The following is a 25,882-nucleotide window of genomic DNA, read 5'->3' as shown; positions in this document are numbered from 1 at the left end:
AAAGATATTTTCATTTCCTCACGCAAGGACTGAGCCATCAGCAAAAAAATAAAAATATAAAACTAAAAATGGCCAGTAGAACTTTTTAGGTTCAACACAAACTTGCTGTTCTGCCTCTCTTCTCCTTTGGCACCAGACAAGGGTGGCCGAGCCTTGCCCAGGTGCCGTCTGTGCCATTGGCGCTAAAGCGAGGAGAAGCTGGCACACTTTGGGCATGGCTGCGGCCCCCTCTTCCTCAAAGGCTTGCCTCGTCTCCCTTCTTTCCCCTCATGGTCCCTGCTGCTCCGTAGCCCAGGGAGCTCATTAGGCCAGACTTCCTCTTCATTTAATCCATTTTTCATAGCCTAAAAAACAGTCCCTGATCTTAAAAATCCTGGCTAATTTAAGCCTGGATGTTGGGGAGAAGAGTGAAAATATCATGAAGAGAAAAAAAAAGGCAGGCCCGTGCATGCTTTTTCATATTTCTGATCAAAATTAAATGTTTTTGTAGAGTAGTGGTATGGCCAGGGTGGGATGATGCAGAACCAGTGCTAATGTGAACTGTTCTTGAACAGAGTTTGAGATCCCAATGGGCAGCATCCCATTGCATCCACTTCCTTGTCTGTTGTCTGTAGGCCTTGTGGGAGACCAATGTGTTAACTTGGCCTAATGAAAACATTGGTAATAACATGCTCCCTCTCCGTGTTCCTTTAATTATGTATCTCCGACTGGATACCAGAGGGCCCCTGTAGGCTTCCAGCTCCACTTGTTGTGGAAGTGAAGTTTCATTTGTAACTCGGATCCTGGTGGGGAGGATCTGTACAAAGAAACTAATGCTTTTTCTCTTTCTTTTTTTTTTCTTCTTCTCTCACGCTTGTTCTCTCCCTGAAATCCCCTTGCTCTCTCTCCAACATCATGTTATTCCTATCTATCTGTTATTGATCAAGAGAAACTTTAGATAAATATAGTGTCTTTTGGAAACGCATTGGCCAACTATCAGTATTTCCAGTGTCGTCGGGGATACTACTATACTTGAGATCATTTTCCGTCTGTGCTTCTGTCTTGTGTTTTCATACCTTTCACATTATATTCACATAAACACTGCCAAAGTTAACATCCTCAAAAGTTGTCCAAGCCTTCGTCCTTTATCTCGCTCTATGAGGACAAAGCTTTTTTTTCTTTCCCTCCTCCAGGAAACCATCACAGCATTAATATACCTCCCAGGTATAAAGTGTTGATGAGTGCCTGTCTCCTCAGGCTGACACTTATTTCACTAAAGGTCTCAGAGCAGGGGGAGAGGAACACTGACGGAAGAGAGGGAAAAGGAGCTGCTTGCATACCCAGCCAACGGATGTGGTAGAATTGTTAAGCAGTCTCGGGTGCCCTCTCGTTAGCCTCCGAGATGCCTGGTGACAGAGGTGAGGCAGCAAAAGTTGCGGCGGGTTGATAGGGGGAGGGTCAGTGCCCCTAAGGGTACCATGCCATGGCCGTGCCAGGCCAGGACCCTGTGCCACCGTCTCCGTTTCCTCTTCTGTCAGCACGCCCTATGCCCCGGGCCACTGCAGAGAGGGCACATGGGGGGCTGTCACACGTCGGCCTCAATTACAATCAGGGAATGGAGCATGCAAAGGCTGCCCACTGTCGCTGCTCATATTGCAGCGCTAATGGCTGCACTGTATCTGAGCCCATCTCCCATGCAGATGGTGTTTGCTGCAGATGCACTGCCAATTGATTTTGTCTTTCTTTTTGCACTTTTCTATCATTAAAAACCCTAAGCATTCTTACATCTTCACCTAAAAATCCTAATCCTTTGTTTGTGAAATTACTTGCATGTAGTTTTTCTGGACAGATATAAAAAAAAAAAAAAAAACATCTGCTCATTTACAACTCCAGTTGCAGAGAGTCACAGAGTCGGTGCAAGGGCTTCATGTTCTGTGGCGTTGCTTGATCATGTAGCACCTTGTGTTCAAAGTTTGAACTTGTGCATGGATACTCCGGCAAAATAGATCCACTGAAAGCATTCATATTTTTCTTTTGGTTGCCTGTCTGCGTGGACCTCATGCTGATTTGCACTCAGGATCCACATGCTTGTATGAGGAATCAGCATATTAGTATTAGTTTCTCACTATAGGGTGTTGTAGCAATGCCAGGCTGCTGCTGTTCCTGTCAGTCACAACAGGGTCACATACCATCGTCCTACCCCTGAGGAGAAAATGACACCTGGCCAACAGAATCACTGTGTGTAAAGGAAATGCTGCCCCACCTCCTGGTGGCCAACCTGTCTAAGCAACATTCTGGTAAGATTAGCTTTGCCAGATGGCATACATTATTCATGAGGGGGAAATAAAAGGTATCTAAGGTTGTGTTATTACAGATTTGATGACTCTCTCTCTTTGTGTCTTTCTTTTTTCTCTGCGGTGGAGCTGGCCTCATCAGCATACTGTAAAACCCGCAGGGAGCCGCACCAATCGCAGAAACTCTCCCCTACCCTATTGTCACCTTCGTTGGCAACTTCAAAAAAACAAAGAAAGAAATTATTTTGTTCAGCAGCTAATGACAATGTGTATTTCTTAGTTATAGATTAAAAGCGAAGGACTTTCTTTCAAAGAAAAGACGGTCCCAGACAAAAGAGAGCGACAGGCAGAGTGAGGTTAGAAAAAAGGGGGCCAGCCACTGAGTTGACAGTTGAGTTACAATATCATGTCCTTTATGAATAATTAATTTGATGGTGCTCAGGCCCCTTAGAAGGTAGATTAAATTAGTTCTGCCATGTCTGAAAACTTAGACATGCTTCATTAGTGTGTAAGACGGTGGCAGGTGGGTTGGGTATTCACTTAGGCCTGTTTTAGTTAATGAGGAGGAAAAGGAGATACGCTGTCACCCCAGCAGTGATGCACAGTGTTCTACTACATTTATGTCACTTAACAGAAAAATCCCATGTGTCGCTTCCCGCATTTGTGTAATGCAATGTGCAGGACTGAACCTGAGTATTAAATAAACAGCTTCAAGTTATCTTAAGCCTAAAAATCTGTAGTTCAGGTATAGATCTTTAATAATTAGTGTTTGTCTCCTACAATCATCTCCATCTCTTCGTCGTCATCTCTTTTTTTATCCTGAGATATTTTTACGTCAGTTGGGTGTTGGAAACATCATCAACACGCCTACTCGCTCACTGTGAATTTTCCAGCTGTACTCTCACGTGAGCTCTCATTTAACATTTAACTAGTCGGTTGGAAGGAAAACTTGTGAAAAAAGGCCCTGACACAGACTTTTGCGTTCTCACATGCAGCCCCTCTAGAAAATTTCTGGAAAACGTCTGGACTTCTGTGCATGTCTGAAATGCTCGGAAGTGGCTCGATGATTTAAAGGAGCAATGTAAAGTGAGCAGAAAACAAACCAACAATGTTCACTGTACACAGGAGCTTTGACATGCCCTCGCATGTCGTGCCATGTTGTGCGTATTCATAGTGACAGCTGACAGTAATCTGTCTTCAGCTCCGTGGCCCCGCTCATTGTTAAATGATGCAGATGATGTGTCTCTCTTTTGTGAGTCCCCTCTGTGCCTCGTATTCCCCCTATAATAGAAGTATTATTTTCCTTTTACCAGGGCGGGGAAGTGCAATGGTATTACCCCAAAGTTAAACACAAACTTGTGTTTGTGCTGTCAGAGCAGCCACAATGACACACTGTTCTGTTAACAGGCTGCACTGTTGCTCGCTCAAATGAAATTGTCATAGCACCTTAGATTCGCCAAAGACAATTTGATGCATCGTCTGCACAGAAGAGGGCAACTGTGCCTGTTGCAGTGAATCGCTCAAGCAATTTGATGCATGCCAGCAATGCAGACGGGAAATGTTAAAGTTATGCAGAAATACAAGAAAGAAGTATTTTATATTCAGCTCCTCAACATGAGACAAACATAGGATGAATATTTTATTTTCATACATACGCAGTGAAGTTTAACAAGCCTTTCTTCCTTTAACTTGAAAGGGAAGTTTTTACAATCTCAGTCTTTAATGTGTGGCTGTGGCCATTATTTCAATCAGTTGTGGTTAACAACTTAATGCCTGACATCTGGGGTTATGGAAACAATATGTCCTTTATAGTGTTCAGAGTTATTCTAAACAAATTTTCAGTATAGACCTATTCTCTGAATCTCTTAATTGGACGTGGTAATCCCGGAAAAAAATTTCTTCTACATTTTTACATTGGAAGTGATGGAATGTGCCACCAGTGGTGAACATGGTGGGTCAGATTTGTTTAAAGTTGTAGTTTAAGTTCTAACTGGTACCAAGAAAAGTGAACCGGCCTCCTTGATGTATCCCATCACTCTCCAGCTAGCTTCAGCACCCAGCCCTCTCTTTTTCCGCTGTGTTTTGGGAGCCCTTCATCAGCTCATGAGTATTAATGAATTCAAAGTTTGAGGAAAATAATCTTTAAGTGTTTCCAACTGTCAGATCCTGTCAGAGCAACCACTTCTAATGGCCTGCGCCTCCCATTCAGGCTAATGTTTGATGTCTCGCTTTCATGCCCTCCTTTTCCTCCATCTCTAAATTGCTGCCGACAGTCCTGTGTCCCCACAGATTGTTTGTTTGTTTTCGACCATGCTTGTTTTACATATCATTGACGTAACGAGGGTTCATTTAGTGAGCTGTTAATGGGGGGGAAGGGAGAGAGTGATCCACTGCTTTCTTTTATTCAAAAAATAGGATGTGATCATGAGTCAGGCAAGCAATCTGTTCCAGCACTGAAGAGACTGAGGCGCGTGGAGGACTTTTGAGAACCTCCAAAGCGATGCCAAATCTTCTCCTGAAGTAGGATGGACTTTTCATGTCCAAACCCACTTGACAGGTAACAGCTGGGCAGGAACAGTCGGGCTGCAGAAGGCGTCACATCCTCGTCGGTTTGAACAGGAGTGGTGATCAAACGTTGATCAAGACGGTCTAGAAGCTTCTTTGTGTCTACCTGACGGCGTTTGCATCCGTTCTAACTTTCACTCCCAAACAGAGGGGCCGAGTGGGCGAATCTAACAAAGCCCATTTAGCAAGTTATTTTGTTCGTTTAGCAACGAGAAGCTATTATCAGTGGGTGTTGAAACGTGTTAAATACTCACTCCGAGCATCCTGAGGAAGAATGGAGGGAGGCTCCCTACTGGCATTGTCAAAACATGCAAATGAGCCGAGTCCGATTTTGACAAACGTTATTAAGATCATCCAATTCAGAACATGTTAATAAAGAAGACTGCAGGCCTCTCCCAGGTCTTCAAAGATCCTGACGCCTCCTAGCCTTGTGTGTGTGTGTGGGCACGACTGTGTGTGTCAGCATGTGTATCCCCCCCTCCCTCTCCCAATCTCCAATTTTTATTGGATAATGAACTGTTGTAAGTGTTAGATCTCCTTTCCGTCTTTCACCGAGTTTGAGGAGATAGGCAGGGAAGAGCTGCCCGAGGTGTGGTGTTGTACAGATAATTAAAAGGCAAGAAATTTGTGCATTGCTCTTTGATCTGCCTGTCAACTTTCTGATTAGAGACGCGAAAGCTTTTAATCAGCGGTAATGCGATGATTAACGCGCCTAAACTGTTGAAAATGAACCAGAGCGACGTCAAGTTTTCCCCTTTCTTCTTCCCGTCTGCCTCCGCACACGTCTCCCCCCACGTCCATTTCTCAAAAAACGGCAAACTTTTCTCCTCTGTCAGTTCAACCACGGGTTATTGAATCAGATGTTTTGTATGATTAGGACCAACTGACATGTTTGTTTGTTTTTCTCCTGCATATATGTCTCCCTGATTCTGCCATCATTTACTCATATTTACTCAATGTGTTGTGTTGTGCTTCTATTTAATTCTTCAAATAGCTTTGACCTTCAGCTTAGATATTGTCATAAGGTTTTTACAATATTCATATGCTAAGGCCCCATCATTTGTGAGGCTATTCAACTGATAGTAAAATCTAATTATTTAAGTTGCGGAGTAAAACACTTAAACTCTAATTATTTATGCTGCCTGTGGTTGAATAAAGTTTGATGCGCTCTCCTGTTTTTTAATATTTGTTTCTGTATTTTTTCCATTCATGTACTATTTATTTTTTTCTATTTTACTTTCAATGTGGCCGACACAATTGTGTGACACAAATGTCAGCATTATGAATAATGCATTCACAAATTAGCTCATTCAGAGACGAGTTTTAATTCTACACTTCATGCATTTTTTACGATTTTGACCAAGTTTAATCAACACATAAAAAAATAATGTCCCCAGCACTGGAAACGGGGAATTAATGAGTCCGCCGTGTTTGAGCTTCACAATTGACCAGTCAGGAACCATTTGTGTGTCGGATGACCAGCGGTCTGTAGAAATTCCCTGTTTTTTTAATGAAGACCTCAGAAAGCAATGCTCCTGCCTGCACATTGTTGCATGCGGGGCAATCACAGCAAGCACCGAGTCCATTAGTTTTCATTTGGATGGTTCAGTAAGACTGGTTGATTAAGTCCAGGCAATTTGCTTGTAGGAGCGCTCGTTCTCTCCTCACCCCGCCCGCCTCTCAGCCCTCTGCCACCAGCAGGGTTGTTGTTGAGGTTAATTTAATCTGGCTTGTTAGACATTTTTAGCCGTAGTTTATTATGGTAGAACTTTGCATATGAATGCTCTCAGACATCTGACAGTATTAGTGCACTCACAGTAAATATTTTGTTTCCATTGTTACTAACCTATGAAAAGCAGTTTAATACATGAGTGGCAGAGTGTCTGCAGCCGTGTCCACAGGGACATGAAGGTATAGGTAATTTCATAAATGTAAAACAAGCCATTCCTCTCTGAGCCTCATCAATTCTCATTGAATGAGGGTGAAGGGGACTTTGCTGTTTAAAAGAAAATGTAAATCTGGTGATCTGAGAATTTGACTTTGAGGCTGAGGTGAAGGGAAAAGAGGAGGGGGAGCTCAAATAGAGGGAAAGTGCAGCTTTCAGTTCTCTCCACGCTGGTTCAGCTTTAAACAAATGGTTCTATTACCAGCTGGTCTCCTACAGGCCTGGTCATTTATACCCATTAAACTTGCGTCTTATCACCCATAAGACGCTCTTGCGTCTCTCCATCCACCAATTGTCTATAATCAGCCACTTAAAACAGCAGCGGAAATTTCTTTTGCGCCTTGCTTCGGTCTGACGGACAGGCAAACGAGCCGGGAGGGGGAGGAATGGGGGAGGAGAGAGGAATATTTTCTGTGGAATGATGAATAGGCCAAGTTGAGTGGCTGACTAACAGAGATCTGTCTTAATCAGAAGTGATTTGTCAGAACAGGAGCTCTGCGGGGTCAGGGCGCAGGCGATGAATAAAACAGAGCCTGGCGGAGTGAAGAAAGGCCCCAGAAATCCACCCTGACTGCCCACCACCACTCCTACTCATGTAAGGGGAAGGGCTGATGCATGGGCTAAGTCAGGATGGACTCGGTTGGCCCAGCCTTACCCTGCCCAGTGTATTACTTGGTCTGGGCCTTTTAAGAGCTTAGACTCCTGCAAGATCAGACCAGTTCCTCTCCTGAAAGGTTGAAGACGATGCCCTTCTTCTGAAACACTACTAATCATTCGGACTGTTTTTAAAATCCGTCATTGCTCTCTATGGAGAAATAAACGTTACTTAACGTGAAATAGAATTTGTTGTTATTGCTACGATGTCATAGCATCACAAGTCCCGAGATGCTCGATGCCCCCGTGACATAGCATTGTGCACCTCTTTATTTTGAGCTGGAGCTTAGTGAGAAGGTGTGAGCTTCATGGCCTGTGGGCTCAGCATTATAAATACATCCCAGTGTGGGTACAACTTTGATGGAGGTGATGAAAGTGTGTCACCAGGCAGTTGTAGACTAGAGAAGTAAAAAATAAAAAAAATAAAAAAGCTTCTCTGGGAAGTGTACCGAGACAGGTAACTTTATTCACCTGGGAATCACAGGTATATAAGTTACTGAGTGCACAGTATGTACAGTGCGTGTGTGTGTGTGTGTGTGTGTGTGTGTGTGTGTGTGTGTGTGTGTGTGTGTGTGTGTGTGTGTGTGTGTGTGTGTGTGTGTGTGTGTGTGTGTGTGTGTGTGTGTGTGTGTGTGTGTGTGTGTGTGAGAAATAGAGAGAGGTTGAGAGAGAGAGGGAGAGAAATTTATGGTTCAACATTTCTCTGGCTCCTCCTCACCTCCCCCTCGACCCTCCCGTGGGCTTCCATACCCCGTTTGTTGGAGTGTGTGGCTTGTGTCCGGATATAAGTGTGTGTGGTAACCTTCAAAAAGTGGTCTCAACTGCTTAATGAAAAGGAGCTGTGCTGAGCCTCACAGCTCACCACTGTCAGGTCTTGTACCCTTTCAGCTCTGGGGACAGAGGGAGCAAGGCAAAAAAAAAAAGAAAAGGCAACACAGAAAGAGAGACAGGGATTCTGAGACAGTGTGTAACTGCTCTGAAACAGCTCCTGTAAAATAAATGATGCCTCCAATTAAACTGTGTCTGTGGAGAAAGTTGAAGCCTTCGGGAAGTTTGGCTCGTACCAGAAATGTTTCTGAGCTGTGTGTTTTCGTGACTCAAACTGCGTGGACACGGGCACTTAATGATATTTACATTTATATACAAATTCATAAATGATATTTTGAGCCGACAAGAAGAGAAAAACGAGGAGAAAGTTTTCTGTTGTTGGAAAGTGACACCAAACAATAACATTTTCAGTTAATTATTTTTGTGATAGTGGAGAAAAACTTTAAAATCGTATAACATTACCTTTCTTATATGTACGACCTATTTTCCAAAACACGATACAACTATATAACATATACCTAGCAGGGATTTGAATGAATGAAGTTAATTGTCCAGTACATACAGTATATTTTCTGACTACCTTATCATTATTTACAAGATGGTGATGTGTTGAGCTGAGATAAATGAGATCTGGATTGTGCTTTGCCAATAGCGTGACCGTGGGTTTATAGGGAAGAATTCTTATCCAGACATCATCTCCTTCTTGTACCTTCAACTTTTACTGTGCTCATTCTTTTCTACAGTTGCATCGGAGGAATGAGTTAAATTAAGACTCTGTGGTGCTGGTGTGAGTGTAATGTAATGGAATAATGGGCTTGTTAAATGGACCTTTGGGGATGGAGATCTTTAACAAGTGAGTCAGAACAAGGCCTCTGGGCCAGGGTTATTTAAATTGTTAATAGCTGTTTAAACAGGACGGGAATATTTTACACGCTAACGAGCAACAAGTCGAGGGCTTTAATAGAAAATTATTTCTCCTCTCATGCATTGTTTTCATCAACTGAACATTTTAATAGGCCATGTTTTTGTCTTAGTAATAAATTCAGTATTTCTTAAAATTCCTTGCAGTTAAAAATACAAATATGTAACATGTTAATATTACGAACCAAAAATGCAATGTGAAGTCGGTTATTACCAAAAACACCCACATCAACATTAACCTATAATGTGACTGTATAGACCCACTATTGTATTTTCACAGAGGCTGTTCGCACCCCTTTTTTCATCATTTGCTGCCAATAAGATCTCGTCCCCAGTATCTAACAGGTTTCTTTCACACACCGCTGGCCAGCAGGACTTAAATACGATGAATGGAAATGTAGATACATGTCAGAGAATGAGTAATGCAAGGGAAAGATGCATGGTAAAGACAATGAGCACCATGGTTTCCCTGGGGAGTTATGGGTATCCAGTAAATCCCACCGTTAAGGGGGTTTGGTTTCCTCAACGTCACAAGATATGTTTTTCTTTCCATTACCTTATAATAACTTTTAATGGCTAAAAGCTCGCTCATCATCTTGCATAATGACACTTCTCGTTCTCTCTCTACAACAACAGCTACTTTCAGGGTTATGCAATGAAGTGTCGACATTTTCCTGAAGTTTTCCCAAATGTCAGAGTCAGCTGCTCCGGGATCTTTTCCAGAACTTCTGCTGCCAGCTCCCAAGTAAACTATCCAGAAGTATTCAGACTAATTTCACATATAAACTGAGGGTTGTATTACTTCTGTTTTATATCATTCTGTGCTCTACAGCGCCTACAAGAGGCAGAAACCTGAATCCAATGCATTCCCACTCTTGACCGTTGAAAAGTAGCTCATTGAAAAAAGCTTTTTCATCATTTATCCTCTTCTTTTAAAATAGTTTTTATTCTTTATCTTAATCTCAACAAAACCACGACTGGCTTGCAGCACACACCTCAGCAGGATGTGTGTAATGATTGCTCAGTGCTAAAAAAATCTTTGGAGGCCTTTTCTCCCACGAGCTCATCCATCTTTTTAGGTTTTGCAAACCTTTCCAATAATGCAGTTGCCAAAAAACACTCTGCTGCTGCAGTACTTGTCACACTCATTTATTTAAAAAAGAAGCCACAGCCCTGACAGAGATGGATAGACATGCTTATTTGGCTCTTTAACAGAATACTTCCGCTGTAACTCCCTTCCTGTTTATCCCTTGTTCTTCTCCATTGGGCGACGGGGGAGGGCTTGTATTTTTATGGTTATTAATACCTGCACTCAGCCTTTTAATCTGCCCTATTTGTCACATGTGACTGTCTGACTGCACTGTTTAATCTGGGTATCCTTCAATCTGTCTCGTCCCAGATTAGAAATTAATGAAGGCAGGAAGAGGCACATTTGAGTCAGTTACAGTGTAAGGGGGGGGGAGGAACGGGATGAATCGGAGACGAATGTCGTTCATTTGACAGTGCTTTCTTTTCTTTTTTTTTTACTCCTACTTTTCCCTGATCCCCTTTCTCTCTTTCCCTCTTTCTCTCTCTGTCTCTCAATTTATCCCTCTCTCTCTCTCTCTCTCTCTCTCTCTCTCTCTCTCTCTCTCTCTTCTCTTGTTTAGCTGCCAGATGTAGCCCATTTTTTTTGCACTGCTCCCCCTAAACAGGCGCTCAGCACGTGGGCCCTTTGGTGTGCGGCACCTGTGTAGTGTAATACAGTCAGCGACTGCGTTGTTTATTCCGGATTTGTTTGGTGTGCTTGAAAGCCCGTCTTTGATCCATGCAAAGATTCTTCACTCCTTTTCCTTTTTTTCCTGATTCATCCTGTGCCTCCCTCATTTTTAGGCGCTAATGCTGAAGCAGTGTGGTTACATTGACTGCAGTAGTAAGGGGTCTTTTTTTGGAGGGGTGGGGGGGGGGTCTTATTTTGTTTATGTTATTCTTTTGGTTCCTTTTTCGTCCCCGACCTATGGGACAGGAAAATGACATTGACCACTGACGAGCTTGTCGGGTGCCTTGTCAGAGATGTTTTATAACTGTGCGTTAATGTGTTTACGACTGGGGAAAGAAAAAAAAGGAATGCCTCAATGAATATTGCATTGGCTGAGTAGACCCCACTGGCAGGGTGGATGCTGGGTTATTGTTGCCCAGAACTTAATGTCTGTTTACTTCAGTTTTTAAGAGGGTTTTAAAAAACATTTCCCATAGCTACAATATTCTCATATCTGCCTGCCTCACGCTCCCTCTAGACAGTGTTGTTGCTGCTTAGTTAGTGTGCAAAATACCACACGATCACTTTATTCGGAATATTATGGTCTTGTAATTAAAAATGCTCACTCCAACTGAAAAATGTCATATTATTTCTAACTTGTTCATGATGGTGGGAGATAATTGAGACAGAAACATGGAGAATCAAGTGTTTCATATAGTTGAAACATGGATGAATAACATGAAATCATTTGAGGCCATTGTGGGCATTCCAACAATATGACATGTAAATGTAAACATTTTTCCTGTTCTTTTTTGCTCATTTGTTTCACGTTTTTTTTTGGTAAAATGGTGGAAATTCCATCCTCCTCACACTTGGTCTTCTTCCCCTGCAGAACAAGTGGGCCAGGAGATTCTTGCCAACCTGCACACCGACCGTGAGAAGATCCAGCGAGCCAGAGAAAGGGTGAGTACACACACGCCACCTGCACACACTCATCTGTCTATTCTAACACGTGTTTGCGAGGCTGTAGAGGCGTTACAACTGGTTAACAACATTGACAGCCTTCACCCCTTTCTGCTGGGTTTGCTCAGTAAACACACAAATGCGAGTCTGCACACAAACACGGCGCGCACACTGTCGTGGGTATGCTTACACTTGTTCACACAGAGTGTCAGTGCCGTGGTTTTGACAAGCTAGTTAATGTGCTTATTTATTGATTGCACTGTATTGTATTCAAGTATGTTCAGTGATTGGTATCACCTCGGTGTGAATGTTGGAATAATAAAATGTCAAGCATCTTTTCCCGCCATGCTTGTAAATATTGTTGGAACCTGCACTCCTCCCTCACCTGAATGCTGCCAGCCGCCGTCCTTCTTCACCTACACTCCTCAGCATTCCTTTCCGGTTTTCCTCTCTCCTTCTCGCTTTCCCTCAGAGAGCCCCCCCCTCGTCTTTATCCTGAGCGCTGCCCCTCCTTACATCCAGCCAGCCAGCCGAACAGACAGGTAGGCAGAGACAGAAAAGACCAAACACAGGAAGGGGGCCCAACCCTGTCGGCCCCCTCAACGCAGAATGCTTAAAGATCACAACATGGCAGTGGGCCTCGCACAGGCGATTTCAAAGGAAATCAAACATTTCCTTTCAAAACGGTCGACAGTGTCTACTGAGAGTACCTGCTCTCTCTTTCTTTTGCTTTCTGTCTCTCTCTCCCTTCTTCCCATGAGTCTTCTTTGCTCAACCCCCCAAACACACACACACACACACACACACACACACACACACACACACACACACACACACACACACACACTCGGAGGGCTTTAAAGGCAGTTTGTGGGGCTAAAGTAAAAAGATGCAAAGATATAAAGACACAGGGACAGTTAGCGGCTCTTTTGTATTGAAAGTAGTTACAGTTTTAGCATAAATTCCAACACATGGACACAGACATGCACACACACAAATGTACACACACAAATACACACACTCACACCTACAGACAAACCCCTGTGCGCAGCAGGAGGTGTGGCCTTTTGTTTAGCTTTTATGGTACAAATTGAAGTCAGTGGAAGGTTTCAACACCGGGTCAAAGCGCTTTGCTCCCAACTCTGAAACCCGGAGTGGATTGAAGAAAGTGCTTTAAACCTTCTCCAGGCTCATTCATAGAGAGTCAGACAGCAAGCAAGGGGGTGTGTTTTAATAGTCACTCCCTAAAATGAGTAATTTATATATATATTTGAATCAATAATTTAAGTGTATAAAATGATTCAGTTACGGGTAATTTCAAGAAACAAAATAAGCAATTTGTCTGCACAAATTATTAATTTGTTCCACCAAATAAATAATTCTACTCCTTGAATTACTTAATCATACTATCTCCTTATTCAATTTGTCCACTCATCGTTTTCTTGATCAGGTGTACATCTTCTCTCTGTATCCCAACGTCCATCTGTAGCCTCAAATTGAAACATTGCTTGCTAGCCTGCTGCCTATGGCCACAACAAGCTACAACTTTAATGTTAACTGTTAGCATTATTTCGTACTGTTCATTTAAGGGGTTCAAGTGCGGTGAGGGGATGGTTTAGTCATCTGAGATTATTAATATTTTAGGATTAGTGGTAATAAAGAAGTAATTTATTTGCCTTTATCTTGCTCAGAACCTTTTAGAGTCACAAACAGAAAAAAGAATTACATCTCCATCCTCAAGGCTTTTTTGTTAAATACCTTATTTTGGCAATTAATGATTGAAAGGACATGGATACAAATACATGAAAAATAAGAGTGAGAAACACCTTCCTCTCTTTCTCCCCATACAGATAAGCACAGTTAATTTTAGACAGTCAGCTGCACTGAAATTTCACTTGCATTCCATTTTAGGTTAAGGAGGAAAGCACGTGATTTGGTGAGAGGTTTTGGAGAGAGGGAGAGGAATGGAAAGAAGGAATGATTCAGAGAGAGGTGTATTTTGGGAGAAAGTGTGAAGTGTCTAGGGGGGGCACAGATCTGCGGGTAGAGGCAGACATCAGGCTACTGCAGGACTTGTTGTCTTTGCCAGAGGGCCCAAACCCCAGGTCCCCGACTTCCTACACTGTACCACATGTATCCTCGGCTCTGGCAACCTGCATCGCACCAGCCCAGGCTGCCAGAGGGTACGGAGGAAAGATGGAAGGAGAGGAAGAAAGTAGCAGCAAAGGAGGAGTGGGAAGAGAGGGCGCATCGCAGGCAAGAGACATGACTGCAAGATGAGCCAGAACAAACAAGAAAAAGAGTGATGCTGGAACCGGAGGATGGTTGGAAGAAGAGATGTGAAAATTAGGAATTAAAAGCGCAAATTAATATGCTGATGAAAAGCAACTGACTGAGAATGGCTTTGTTGGGAATGCGGTTATTGTCTCAGAGGGAGAAGAAGATGAATGACTCCCTGCTGACTCCAGAGAGAAACTCTCAGCAGCGACTCTTTCCCCCCCCCCCCCCCCCCCCATCATCCTCTAGGAATGCGACTACAGGTGGACGTTAGTGGCAGCTCGCTCGGTGCAGTGTCAGCGTTTTTACCGCAGTCACACTCGCATCTCGCTGGCAACATCTCCGCCAATCCCCCTCCCTGTGAAAGTCCCTACTCCAGATAAAGAAAGTGCGAAGGAAACATTCATATGACCCCCGAGGAGAAAGAAAAAGGCAAAGAGAAAGAAAAGAGAGAAGATGGAGCAAGGAAAAGGAAAATATTGTAGTGCATATACTGGATGGCCGTGATCATTATTTTAACTGTTTTCTACAAGGAGTCGCTATGCTTTCAATGGAAGTCAAAATTGTCCTTATCACTTTTTCTATTCTTATTTTATATATTTTAATGTTGATCCACGGCAACATGAGGAGAAGGCCATTAGTTACAGTTACAGATGTTTTCTCCCTGTCTGAACAAAACAGCTCTTGAAGGCTCTAGTTAATAGACTTTGGGATGGTGAAGTCCTAGTGACCTTAAACTTTTACCATTAACTATAATAATCTAATCGGTCCATCCTTGAGTCCAAGTTAACATTTTTTGGCAAATTTGAAGAAATTTGAAGAGATAGAATATCATATTCACAAAGGACATTTGGACGGACAACCTGATAAACCCATTATCTCCTGCTACGGCTGTCGTTGGCATGGAGACATAAAAAGTCAGCTTGTCAGAAGAGGAGTGATATTCCTTTTAATTTTGACCGCTCTAGACATAGCCTGAGTTTAATAACCTTGAGAGCTGTCGGATCAGAATGAAAACTAAGACCTGTCTTTCACCCGTTCTGTCTCCCCAGCTGAGAGAAACAGACGCCAACCTGGGCAAGAGTTCTCGCATCCTTACCGGCATGCTGAGAAGGTAAGAGGAAGGTAGGGACATTGTTTCTGCACCTCTCTGTACGTGTTGTGCTCTTAACAGTGTTGTGAGTTTGCTCTGAGTTGTCACCGTTCCATAAAGTCTGAAATTAAATTATATTTTGTACCATTTGTAAAGGGTCTCAAACACTGTGTAGCATTGGTTTTCCAGAGAACACAGGTCGGGATGGATAAATACACTAAAGAGCACTTAAATATATAGATGAATGAATGTGTGGATGAATTTATAGAAAATATTGGCAAAGCATTAGAATCCACAACCTGTGTCAAGCTGATTTTGTCCATTTTTACTATTCATCAAGGTTCAACTTCTATAGATGCAGCATTTGTACTTTTTCTCCTGTATAATTAGCTAATGTCATTTTTAGGGTCTTTTATATTTCATCAATATGACATTTACGTACGTTTCAGCGAACAAACGAACTCATCTATCCGTGTGAATGTGTGCTCTGTGACATGCATTGTTGTTAAGTGTCTGGTTGGACTGAGAAAAGGGTCGCCCTGCACAGCACCCTGCAGAAACTAGCTGAAAAAGACGGTGCACACTGTACACGTCTCCATTCTTGACGTCTCTTTGCCTTTGTTTTTCAAGGCTTATTACAACCCATATTCAACTTGCAGCCTTTGTCTCCCTTGCTGGCTGCTTCGTGCACAACGCAGCCCCCGACAATCACACAAACACAAGCATTCACACGCAAATATTTCAATAGGCCTTGCATTATCTAATGCACTGCCTCCTAATACACACACACACATGCACACAAGTCACACAAACTGGCGCGCGCACACACACACACACACACACACACACACACACACACACACACACACACACACACACACACACACACACACACACACACACACACACCGTAATGTCTTGTCACATCTCCATTTCATAAAGTGCTCTGTGCCTACTCCTGAACCGTGACGCCACGGTTTTGTTTCTCGCTCCCTCTTTCTTGTTTTTCCTCCCCTTGTCGCCCACTGTGGATTTTGATTAAGAGTAATATGTAAATGACACAGACTAAATGTAAAATCCCGGGGCCCGGAAGGAAGTGCCAATTGAAATAGATGCTTCAATGCCCATAGACAATTTGGAGGGCGGCTCGCGGGGCGGCCGGCAGTTACTAGAGAGGGAAGGCCTGAGAAGGGCTGTGATGCCGACTGTAACCAATATTTCTGCATATGTCTCCATTTTGTCAAGTCTGATTATGTGAGGAGGAGGAGAATTGCGGGGGGGGGGGGGTCAGCTCGCCTGGCATGTCACCCAAAGCTGTCCAGAAATCATTCATCATTCCCTCCTCCTTCCCTCTCTTCTCCCCCCCCGTCCCCACCTCCGGAGCTGAAGTAAATAACACACACTTATTTCAATATTATCATATTAATGTTAAAGTTCAGCTGTCACCTAATGGAAAGACTTAATCAGACGTAGCATTTTAAGAGGCAAGCTGCCACCACCCCCTCCCAACACTCCAGCCCCCCCCCCTCTCTTGACGTGCCTTACCTCCTCTGGTTAGCCGCCCCGCTCAAATCAGGATTTATGAGGGCTTTCCAAAGTGGGGCCCGGCTGCGAGACCCTTCCGACTACCACCCGCCTTTCTGCTTGATGGGAGCAGCACAACACACCCCCCCCCCCCCCACAGCCTTTCTTTATCAAAAAAGTCATTTTTTTGTTTTCTTTTATTTCCGTCACTGTTTGAATAAAAGCGAGTGTTTTGTTGTAAGGTTGCAGGCTGGAAACGTCAAATCTGAAGTCATTTATAACCACAGACAGAGAACTGAGAGCAAAAAAAGTAGGTTCAGAACGGTTCACTGGTATCCCTCCTCCGCCCCCTCATCTCCTACTCATTTAATTATTTGTCCCCCTGGTTTTCTGCCTTTTGATTAATTGTTTATTTGTGTGCGATGTCAGAGCAATTGTGATTTCATTTGGGGAGGTGGCTGCTCTGTCGTTCTCTTTAACGTCTATGCATACAAGTATTGCACCGATATATTATGAAAATAACTTGCAGATAGGCGGAGTTTTAACCCCTAATGTTTTATTTTGTATCTCTGCACTTGTTACACAAACCAGATTCTCAGGTTAATGAATGTTTGCATTTTTTGTTTCATCATTTTGGGGGTTCTCCTTTTGTTGGAATGCAGCAATTAGTGGAATTTGAAAGCAGATATTTTGGGTTTTTGGGGAAGTGTTTTACATTATCAGTGATATATCTTTTTTTCTTTACCACTGAGCAACAATTTTTAAGTTGATCATGAACAGCTAACACTCATGGCCTTGAGTGTGTAAGTGTAGTATTGGAGGTGTTTCTTGTGATGCACAGGATAAATGGTTTCTTTTTCATTGTTGACGTAGTTCGTTTTAAACTCGCACCTCTTCTTGAAGTGTCTTTGTGGTCTCGGGGCTATCACCCCAGCTGAGAAACAATTAGACACCTATTAATGGAGCTGTCAGGGTTCAAGAAAGCCAATTAACTTAAAGACTCTGTGAATATCACTTATTGTAAGAAACGTTCAGAAACACACACATCCTAAATAGCTGTTGCTTTGTTTGAAATTTCATCCTCACAAATGTTCTGCCTGTGAAACTCATCACATGCCAATGAGGGTAATTAGTATAAATAGTGTTTGTAGGTGCTATTGATTTGATGTGGTTGCAGGTTGATAACTAGCTTCACAAACGAGGCCTCTGCAGTCTCATGTCAGCTCCAGTCATACATAGTGGATGTCAGTGGTCTAGTGGTTGGCATCCAGGGCATCCACTCATTTAATTTTTAATTCAATCATCTGGAATCCTTTGGGTTTTAATTATACCATGACAGGCACCGTGATCCCAGATGAGGCAGAAAGGAAATCCTGATATTATATTTATATCTATGATCGTCAATCTAATATCCTTTTTATAGTGGCTGGTTAGTACCAGCTCTTTGGACCACAAAGAAAAGTTGCCTTGCAGGAGTTTTAGCAAATTTGACCTGTTGCACTCCTTAGTTAAAAATAAGCTGATATATAGTGTAGGTTACATGAGTACTCATTTTGAGTTAAAGGGAAATACGAAGTATAAAGAGCACAGTAATCCCATTCGTACATTTGAAGTAGTGGCCTTAGGAACAAGCGTTGTGAGATAGGGCGTTTTTCGACATTTTCACCAATTTCCCAGGGAATAATTTATGGATCTTGATGAATATGAATCCATCAGGGGACTGATATCTATGACTGTTTGCAATTTGGTGCAACTTGATTGAATTTAAGGGGGACGATTGGGCCTGGGCAGAGGTAATCCAACATTTTATCGAGTCTAATTGACATGTTAACAGGCATTACAGCTCACAATGTGGATCACAATCCCTGATTAGAGAAGCCATGGGCTGTTTCTTTTACAAGGTCTCTGTTGTTTCCATGGCACATTGACACTATGGCTCCTCGTAAATACAAAATTACCCTGTGACTGCACTGTGAGCCTTCCTGCTGCTATACTGAACATCTCAAGCGTCTCGCCCACCACAGTCAGAACAGTTGGGAATGGGATGCAGCTCCAGACCCAGTTAGGACCACTGGGGTTCCTGGCAGCTTCACGGAAGGAGGGGGCAGAGTGAAGGGCAATGAAGCAGGGAGGACGAAAGGGGGGAGGATGTATATTTTGAAGCAGAGGGGTTGTCTGCTCTCACTGGCAGCTGATCCCACATGCAGGTGGTCGACTCAGTCGCCAGGCAGATCAAAAAGTCAAGGCCCCGGGTGGACCTCCCTTTGAAATGGGAATGGGGCCTAGATATCAGACAGAAAACATAAGCAAGCTCCCAGCCACAGAACAGCTCCATATTCATGGCTGGAACTGGCAGTAGCGATGGGCAGGCGGGATGGACAGAGCCTCAGCCTTCAGAAGAGGACTCATGCACACTCTGGACACTGATTAAGAGATCAGCCCAGGAGCTGTGGTGAGGATGATGCTGTAGCTCAAAGGCTAATGCAGCCACACTGTTACCAAGACCCCAACTTCCTTTCTTGAGATTTGTTTTGACAAGCTGTCTTAATGTGTGGCTGAGTTCATTGCTCTGATCTTTCACAATAGTTTCTTGTGACAAGTTTGACGCAGATATAGCACAGCGAACCGAGTCCAACTGTCTGAATCCTGAAATGGAAATGAGACCTACTCATTTGACTATTTGGCAGAGAAAGAATAGGTACAAGTCATTCTTGCCTGTGGGTAAATCAAAAGTTTGCTGCCCATGTTATTCGCGGGGAGTTTTTTCCCTGTTTACTTGGCTCAATAAACCAGCATGCAAACAGTGTCACGAGCCAAGAGAACAAAAAGCACGGTCCCAGAAAAGCAACAGAAAGAGGAATTTTTTGATTCCTTACAATTTATAAGTTTTGCCTCATTTTGTACTATTGGCAAATATATACACTGTCTCTTTATCCGTCTGTCTGGAATATTAACTAGATTATGTAGGTCACATAATTAATGGAATTCAACTCTACCAGTGAGCAGTGGTGGGATCGGAGTCTTGGGGCCCTCTTGAAGTCTTCTTATGAAGTTGAACAAAAAATTAGATTTTTTCAAATTGAAGCTGAAAGATGGGACAGATTGAAGTTGAGATGTTTTTCTTCTGCCCCCTATTTCATATTTTTTTTTGTCTTTTCATTTATTTATTTGGAGGGGCAATTTGAGGGCAAAAGGAGCAGGGGAGCGGGTTTAGGGCCACACTGGGCTGTGGAGGGGTCAGCTCACTGGAACAGTGACACAGTGGCAGGCTTTCTGCCTCTGTATTCTACCTTTTCTCTTATTCTGCTTCCTCGTGGTTGGTGTATACTTCATGTCTGTGACGTTGTGGAAGACATCTTTGCCCTATTTTTCATGTCATTTACTTCGTATTAGAGCTGAACTCATCACAGTAGCCATAGCTGAGCTTTGCATTTTCTGTCCCGAGAGTGGCGGTTCACTCCCAGTGGATCTCACTCTCTCTGATCTCCCCTCCGTGTTGCTGCCACGATAATTCCATGTTCTACATTTAAACACGTTCCCTTTGCTTTGCAATTTGTTCAGCCTGGCATCATTACCACCCCACTCGACCCCCCCTACCCCCATTTTGCTGCCTCCCTGTGGGTCAGTCCTACCCCTGGCCTTTTCTGCCCCCTCCATGGAGGCATTCTGTGCTTTTTATGTCCAGCCTGCTTTTTAATTCGGGCAAAGGAGCCAAGTGCCAAAGCATAAATTGTATTTGTTCCCACTGCAGCCGCTAACTAAACTTTATTTATAACAACATGTGCGCAGGTGTTGTGTGCACTTTCATGCGTGCACATTATGGGTGTATTGTTGGCCTTTAGTGTTAAAGATGTTAATGATGGTAGTTCTTACTTCTGGTGGACATGCAAATGGTACCTTGCTTGGCTTTGAGGCCCATTTGTTATGTAAGGAAAGCAAATATAGGTTTCTTCAGGACAATGTATACCGTTTATACTTGTCACCATGGTCACTGTATGTTTACAACCACCTACGCAGACACCCTATGTAGTATGGGCACAGCAGCAAACCCATATATTATCCATTCTGTTGTCTAAATCCATGGATCCATGGACATAAGTACACTACCACAAATCATTCTTGAAACATCATGTCAAGTTTGAGAGAGCTGATGACTCTGGTTGTTATAAGACATTTTATACCATGTTGGAGATTGAAGCTGTTAGTCTTACCCACGAAATTGTCTTAACATTGGATTATCTCATATAATGGAGGCTCTCGTATCAGATAATCACGAATAATTTGCTTTGATATTAAACAATCCTATATCAAGCTATTTAACTTTTTTCTTTTGAATGTCAGATGACTGTTTAAAATCTGTAGTTTTCCCAAGTTTGGGGATAGAAGATACTTTTTGGTGTGTGTGTGTGTGTGTGTGTGTGTGTGTGTGTGTGTGTGTGTGTGTGTGTGTGTGTGTGGCTGTGTGGCTGTGTGGCTACAGGCTGCTGCTGGGACAATGACAGGGTGCGCCTCAGCCTCATTACTCACTGCTCCTGAGCCAAACAAGCACCACTGCCACCTCTCTCACTCTCTTTCGCTCTCCCTCCTGCTTTATCTCCGTCTTTTTCTCTCTTCCTCCACCTCGCCCATTAGAGAGTGCTGATGGGACGTTTTTTGCAGAAAGGAAAATATATACACACACGCACACGAGCCTGGGCTGCAGAGGAAAGGATTGTTGACAAGGGCAAAGACGTGTTGTTGTTTTATATAAGGGATGCATTTGTCTGTTGAGGACTGACTCGCTTAACTGGCTGCCAAAGCCCCTTTTTCCTCCCTACATTTCTCCCTCACTCTGTTATCCAGCCCACAGCAGCTTCTGTTTTTCAATAGGTCAAGACATAGTTGAATTGTGATTATTTCAAATGTGGCCTGAAGAAATTCTTAAGATTGTTTAAAAACCACGTACATAGTCTTATATTCTTTTAAAACTATTTTATGGTAGCTGGCATTCACCATCAAAGAATAACAAGCAAAAACTGTAGTCCTATTTTGAGTGAATCTTCTAAATCAGCACAATTATTCTACTCCATCACGTTGTCCCCAGAACTGTGCATCAATGCCGATCTTCAGCATTCCAACAAAACGCTTTTTTTATACCATCACTTCTCCAAATGCTCTGGGGTCAACCAGCCACGACATTGAGGTGATGCTTCGTTCGACCTCGTTCATCCCATCCTGGTTGATGGAGCTTCTTTTTTTCCCCCCCTCCTTTAACCCTGACAGACTGTCGTTCTGACGAGATGACTGGAGATCAGTGGCGCTCTCATCCCTTGAAGTGGCTCCAGGTGTCACTCCAAGGGTACCCGCCCTGTTTGATCTGCCGTCGAGCGCCTGTCGGGCCACGGCACCCTCTGATTTCGCCGTCAGAGGGGAAAGAGGCTCTCCTGTCCAAAAGTTCCACTGCTACTTTTGAGTGACAGCAAGCGAGAGGGATTGGCGGCCATGGAGCAAACCATCGCCATAACCACTGAGGAATGGACATGTTCCTGTTGTCATTATTCCCCCGCTCCCGTTTAGCAGCTATAGGGAACCCTCTCATGCACCCCCTCATGGGAGCATTGTATAGAGGTTATCTTGATTTGATATGCCAAGCCCCAGCAGTCCAAAGAACACAGAAAAGAAAGCAAAAATAAACATCAGATGTAACCAAAACCATTTTAACTGATCATGCTGTGGGCCTTGTCTTAAGAAGAACAAAGGGACATCCTCTCAGACATCTTCAGATGCTGTCCAAAGGAGGTCCCTGTCTTCACTGAAGAGCTGCACAAACAAAAAGGACAGATGAAACAAAATGGAGGAATGGAAGTATATATCTTTTCAGCAAACATAGATGCCTGTATCCTTCCTCCCTTACATTTTCCCCCACCTACTGTGAGCTTCTGTAGAAATTACAGGTGAGATCTCAGTCTGTGGCAGGGCCTGCCTTTCGTCTAGAGGGAGCAGGGGGAAGGGTGGGGGATTTGAGGGGGCAGAAAAGACTGAGGAGAGGAAAAGGAGATTCATGCTTTGCAGTACTGCTGTGTTGTTTGTGGTGCGCACTCTTCCCTTTGTGTGTCTGGCGATAACTTATTCAGCACAGGGCCATTCATCCAGGGGTTGAGCGCGGGCGTCCGTCAAGACGGAAAATAATGAGGCGACAGCAGCGCAGAGGATAGCTTTCTCCCTCTGCCTAGGTTGCCCCCCTCCTCTTCCTTCTCCTCCTCCTCCCTTCTCCATCTCCTCCTCCTCCTAGCCTCCCATTATCAGCCGATTTAAATAGATAATAGGGGGCCTTCTTCAGGACATTTTGAAGCAATTAGAATCTATCATATTGTCTCTTCTCTGACTGTTGTTCCCTCCCAGCAAGCCATTGTGCATACTTCTTGGCACACTATGCAACAGCTGCCTGGTATATTGTGGAATGCCACTGTATTGCTGGGTGCCACTATTTGTGTCAAGGAAGAAAAGGGGCAAGTCTGTAACTTATATCTTTTAAATAGGCTCCGTACCGATGCGTGCATGTCATCTATTCCATCTTGAACCCTGCGTGGTCACGGGATCCCTTTGCAATGATAAGTAGCTCTTGGGCTTCATTGCTTGCCAGGATAAAGTGGCTTCTGCCCAAACACTTGTACTATACATACCTTCCCTTCTCTTTCAGTCAACTCTCATTTAATTCTTCCACTCAACATCTTTGTTGAGACCATACGCAAGCATTCAACAGTGGAAAGGGAAAACCTCAGACCCCATGTGTTCTTAAATACCAGAATTCACATTTTTACAGCTGATAACCATGCATGTCTAGAGGTTACATTGCTTCGGTGTATAGGTTTCATCCTCTGAAAGATATCTCAGTTGTTTTTGAAAACAGCGATAGTCTCAACAAAACAAGTCAGCTATCTAGTTCGGGTTTGCGTCAGGATGGATGGTTAAGTATAGTTTTTGCTGTTATTGTTTGCCGCTCAGATCTCTCTTTGGCAGGGTGCAAGAGCTTGAAATATTTACAAATGCTGAGTTTTGACTGCTTTTTTCCCTCCTTTTTTAATATTTTCTTCTAACCCATCAATCATTTACTGTGCCTATGTTTGTCTGTATCTCATCCTAACAGACCCCCAGGATGGTGCAATCAAACAAAGGCAGTACAGTGTTGCCATGTTGTTGATGGCATAAAAGATCCGCTTTATCACAATGGGCAAAACAATAAGAAAGCATAAAAGGTTGAAAGCCGAGGCATTTGTAGACATCAGGATTCAAGAGGAGCTCCTGTCAGAAAACTCCAACAGCAGATTGGTCCCTCTTCGAAACAAAGATCTTCTAACCTTGGGGGCTTTTACACTCAACACAAAAATAGAATTTCTGTGGTTCTTTATTTTTTCCTGTCCCAAAGGCTGGAAGGCAAAGGGACAGACCCCATCACCCAACCCACCCCCGCTTTGCTTTGCTTTGGTGGTGCTTGCTGTGAAGGGCATTACAGGATGTGTAAATAAGTTAAGACAAGTGCTGCACTGTAGAAGACAAAGCTTTGAAAATATCTTGCCAAATCCAATCTATCATATTGGATTTTATTTCTAAATGTTATTAGTCAATAGCAGTAAATGGTGAAAATCCTTCATATTTTTTGAAACAACAATACTTATCTGTACTGTATTTTATATCCATGAATCCACTGTCATGATGCACCGTCTTTAGTTGATAGTGTACAATACTATAGACGAGTTTAAATCTTATCATCTCAAAAGGATCTGTGGTCTAGTATCATAGTGTATTTGTCCCAGTGAGTGGACCTGAGTGCAAATCAATTGGAGCTGTAGTTGGACATTGTTTACTATTGACTAATTCAGGTTAGTCATTAACCTTTTAGAATATGACTAATGTTCAAACAAATACAAGATCCTTTTAAACAGCATCTCCAGCAAGCTATATACTGAATGTCACCAATGCAATGTGAGTCTTTCAATGCCTTAAACTTAAATAGTAGTAAAAGTGTGGTGAGAGTAGCGATTGTTTGTTTTCTTTAGCCTCACCTAACCTCATGTCTGGAGTTTCAGACGTGCAGAGAATTTTATTAAATTATGATGGAAATGTTGCATCTTTAAGCAGCATAACTTATAAATTACTGCTCATATTGCATATGTCACTTAACTTACAGACCATAGGTTAATTAATTATATAAATGTATATACAATTTATGTAAATTAATATAAATCCAATAAGTAAAACCCCAAAACAACAAATATCATTGGTCTTCGGTTACTCTGAGAGGCTGCTTAGATGCATTCGTCTCAGTGGTGCATTTCACTGGAAGCAATGGTTGGACACTGAATTAAGATGGTCCTCCCTCTGACTGATTCATATGTAGTGATGTTAAAAAGACTGTTTTTATGATGGATTCCTCAAATCATCATGTGTTGGAGCCAAAATCGTAAGGACAAAGCAGAGTTATGCCACAAAATCCTGCCTTGATCAGTGGAGAAAACCCCAGTGAACTCCAATGTCCGTTGCATTCAATTTTAGCCCAGGGACCATAGGAAGTTTTCTAGATGTTTTATAATTAGACGGTATGCAGTTAATCCCAAGAGACTGTTTGGCCGGCGTTGTCTTTCCACTCGTGTAAACGTCTTGAACTCATCATTCATGACTTAAAAATTCTTCTTCTTATTGTTTAAAAAAGTGTTGGAAATCAAATTCAACAATTTGCCACTGGTAAAAAGACACACATACCACAATATATTAATATTAATTCTGAAATGGGATTCTCTTACTTTGTGACATCCCCTGGCTGAGAAATTTGCTAGAGTCAAGTGCAGTACACATTCAAGCCCTTGGCCTGGCTTGGGTTTTGGGGAGTGAACCAGCCATGCACGGCTGGTAATGACAGGTTCCATGTTGCCCGTGGCTTGTGGCCCACTGCACTGTTTGTTTGGAGAGTGGTGCTCGGCCGTGAAGTGCTGGCCCAGCTGGCAGGAGTTCCGTTGCCCCTTTGGCCCTATGGATGGGGCTTGTTTGGCCCACACCAGCCAGGCAGACTGGCATCCAGGAGGCTGTGGAGGAAGAGGTGGAGGAGGGAGGGGGTCTGACAGAGG

The 25,882-nt window shown here is 43.2% G+C and overlaps 1 protein-coding gene across 5 annotated transcripts in view; it reads left to right on the top strand.

Moving 5' to 3' along the window:
• The window catches only part of vti1a (vesicle transport through interaction with t-SNAREs 1A), a 109,668-nt gene that overhangs the window by 57,158 nt on the left and 26,628 nt on the right, over positions 1-25,882 (top strand). For 3 of the 5 annotated variants that reach the window (XM_034570023.1, XM_034570024.1, XM_034570022.1), the window contains 2 exons: positions 11,817-11,887; positions 15,217-15,278. In XM_034570023.1, coding sequence (XP_034425914.1) covers positions 11,817-11,887; positions 15,217-15,278 — 133 coding nt within the window. Of the gene's footprint in view, positions 1-11,816; positions 11,888-15,216; positions 15,290-25,882 lie in introns of all 5 variants that reach the window. The other 2 variants (XM_034570025.1, XM_034570026.1) reach the window with 1 other exon arrangement.

Source organism: Hippoglossus hippoglossus, chromosome 19 (genome assembly GCF_009819705.1).
Source record: "Hippoglossus hippoglossus isolate fHipHip1 chromosome 19, fHipHip1.pri, whole genome shotgun sequence".
NCBI lineage: Eukaryota > Metazoa > Chordata > Actinopteri > Pleuronectiformes > Pleuronectidae > Hippoglossus > Hippoglossus hippoglossus.
Note: the sequence above shows the minus strand (reverse complement) of the source record. Positions and strands in the feature narration are given on the sequence as shown.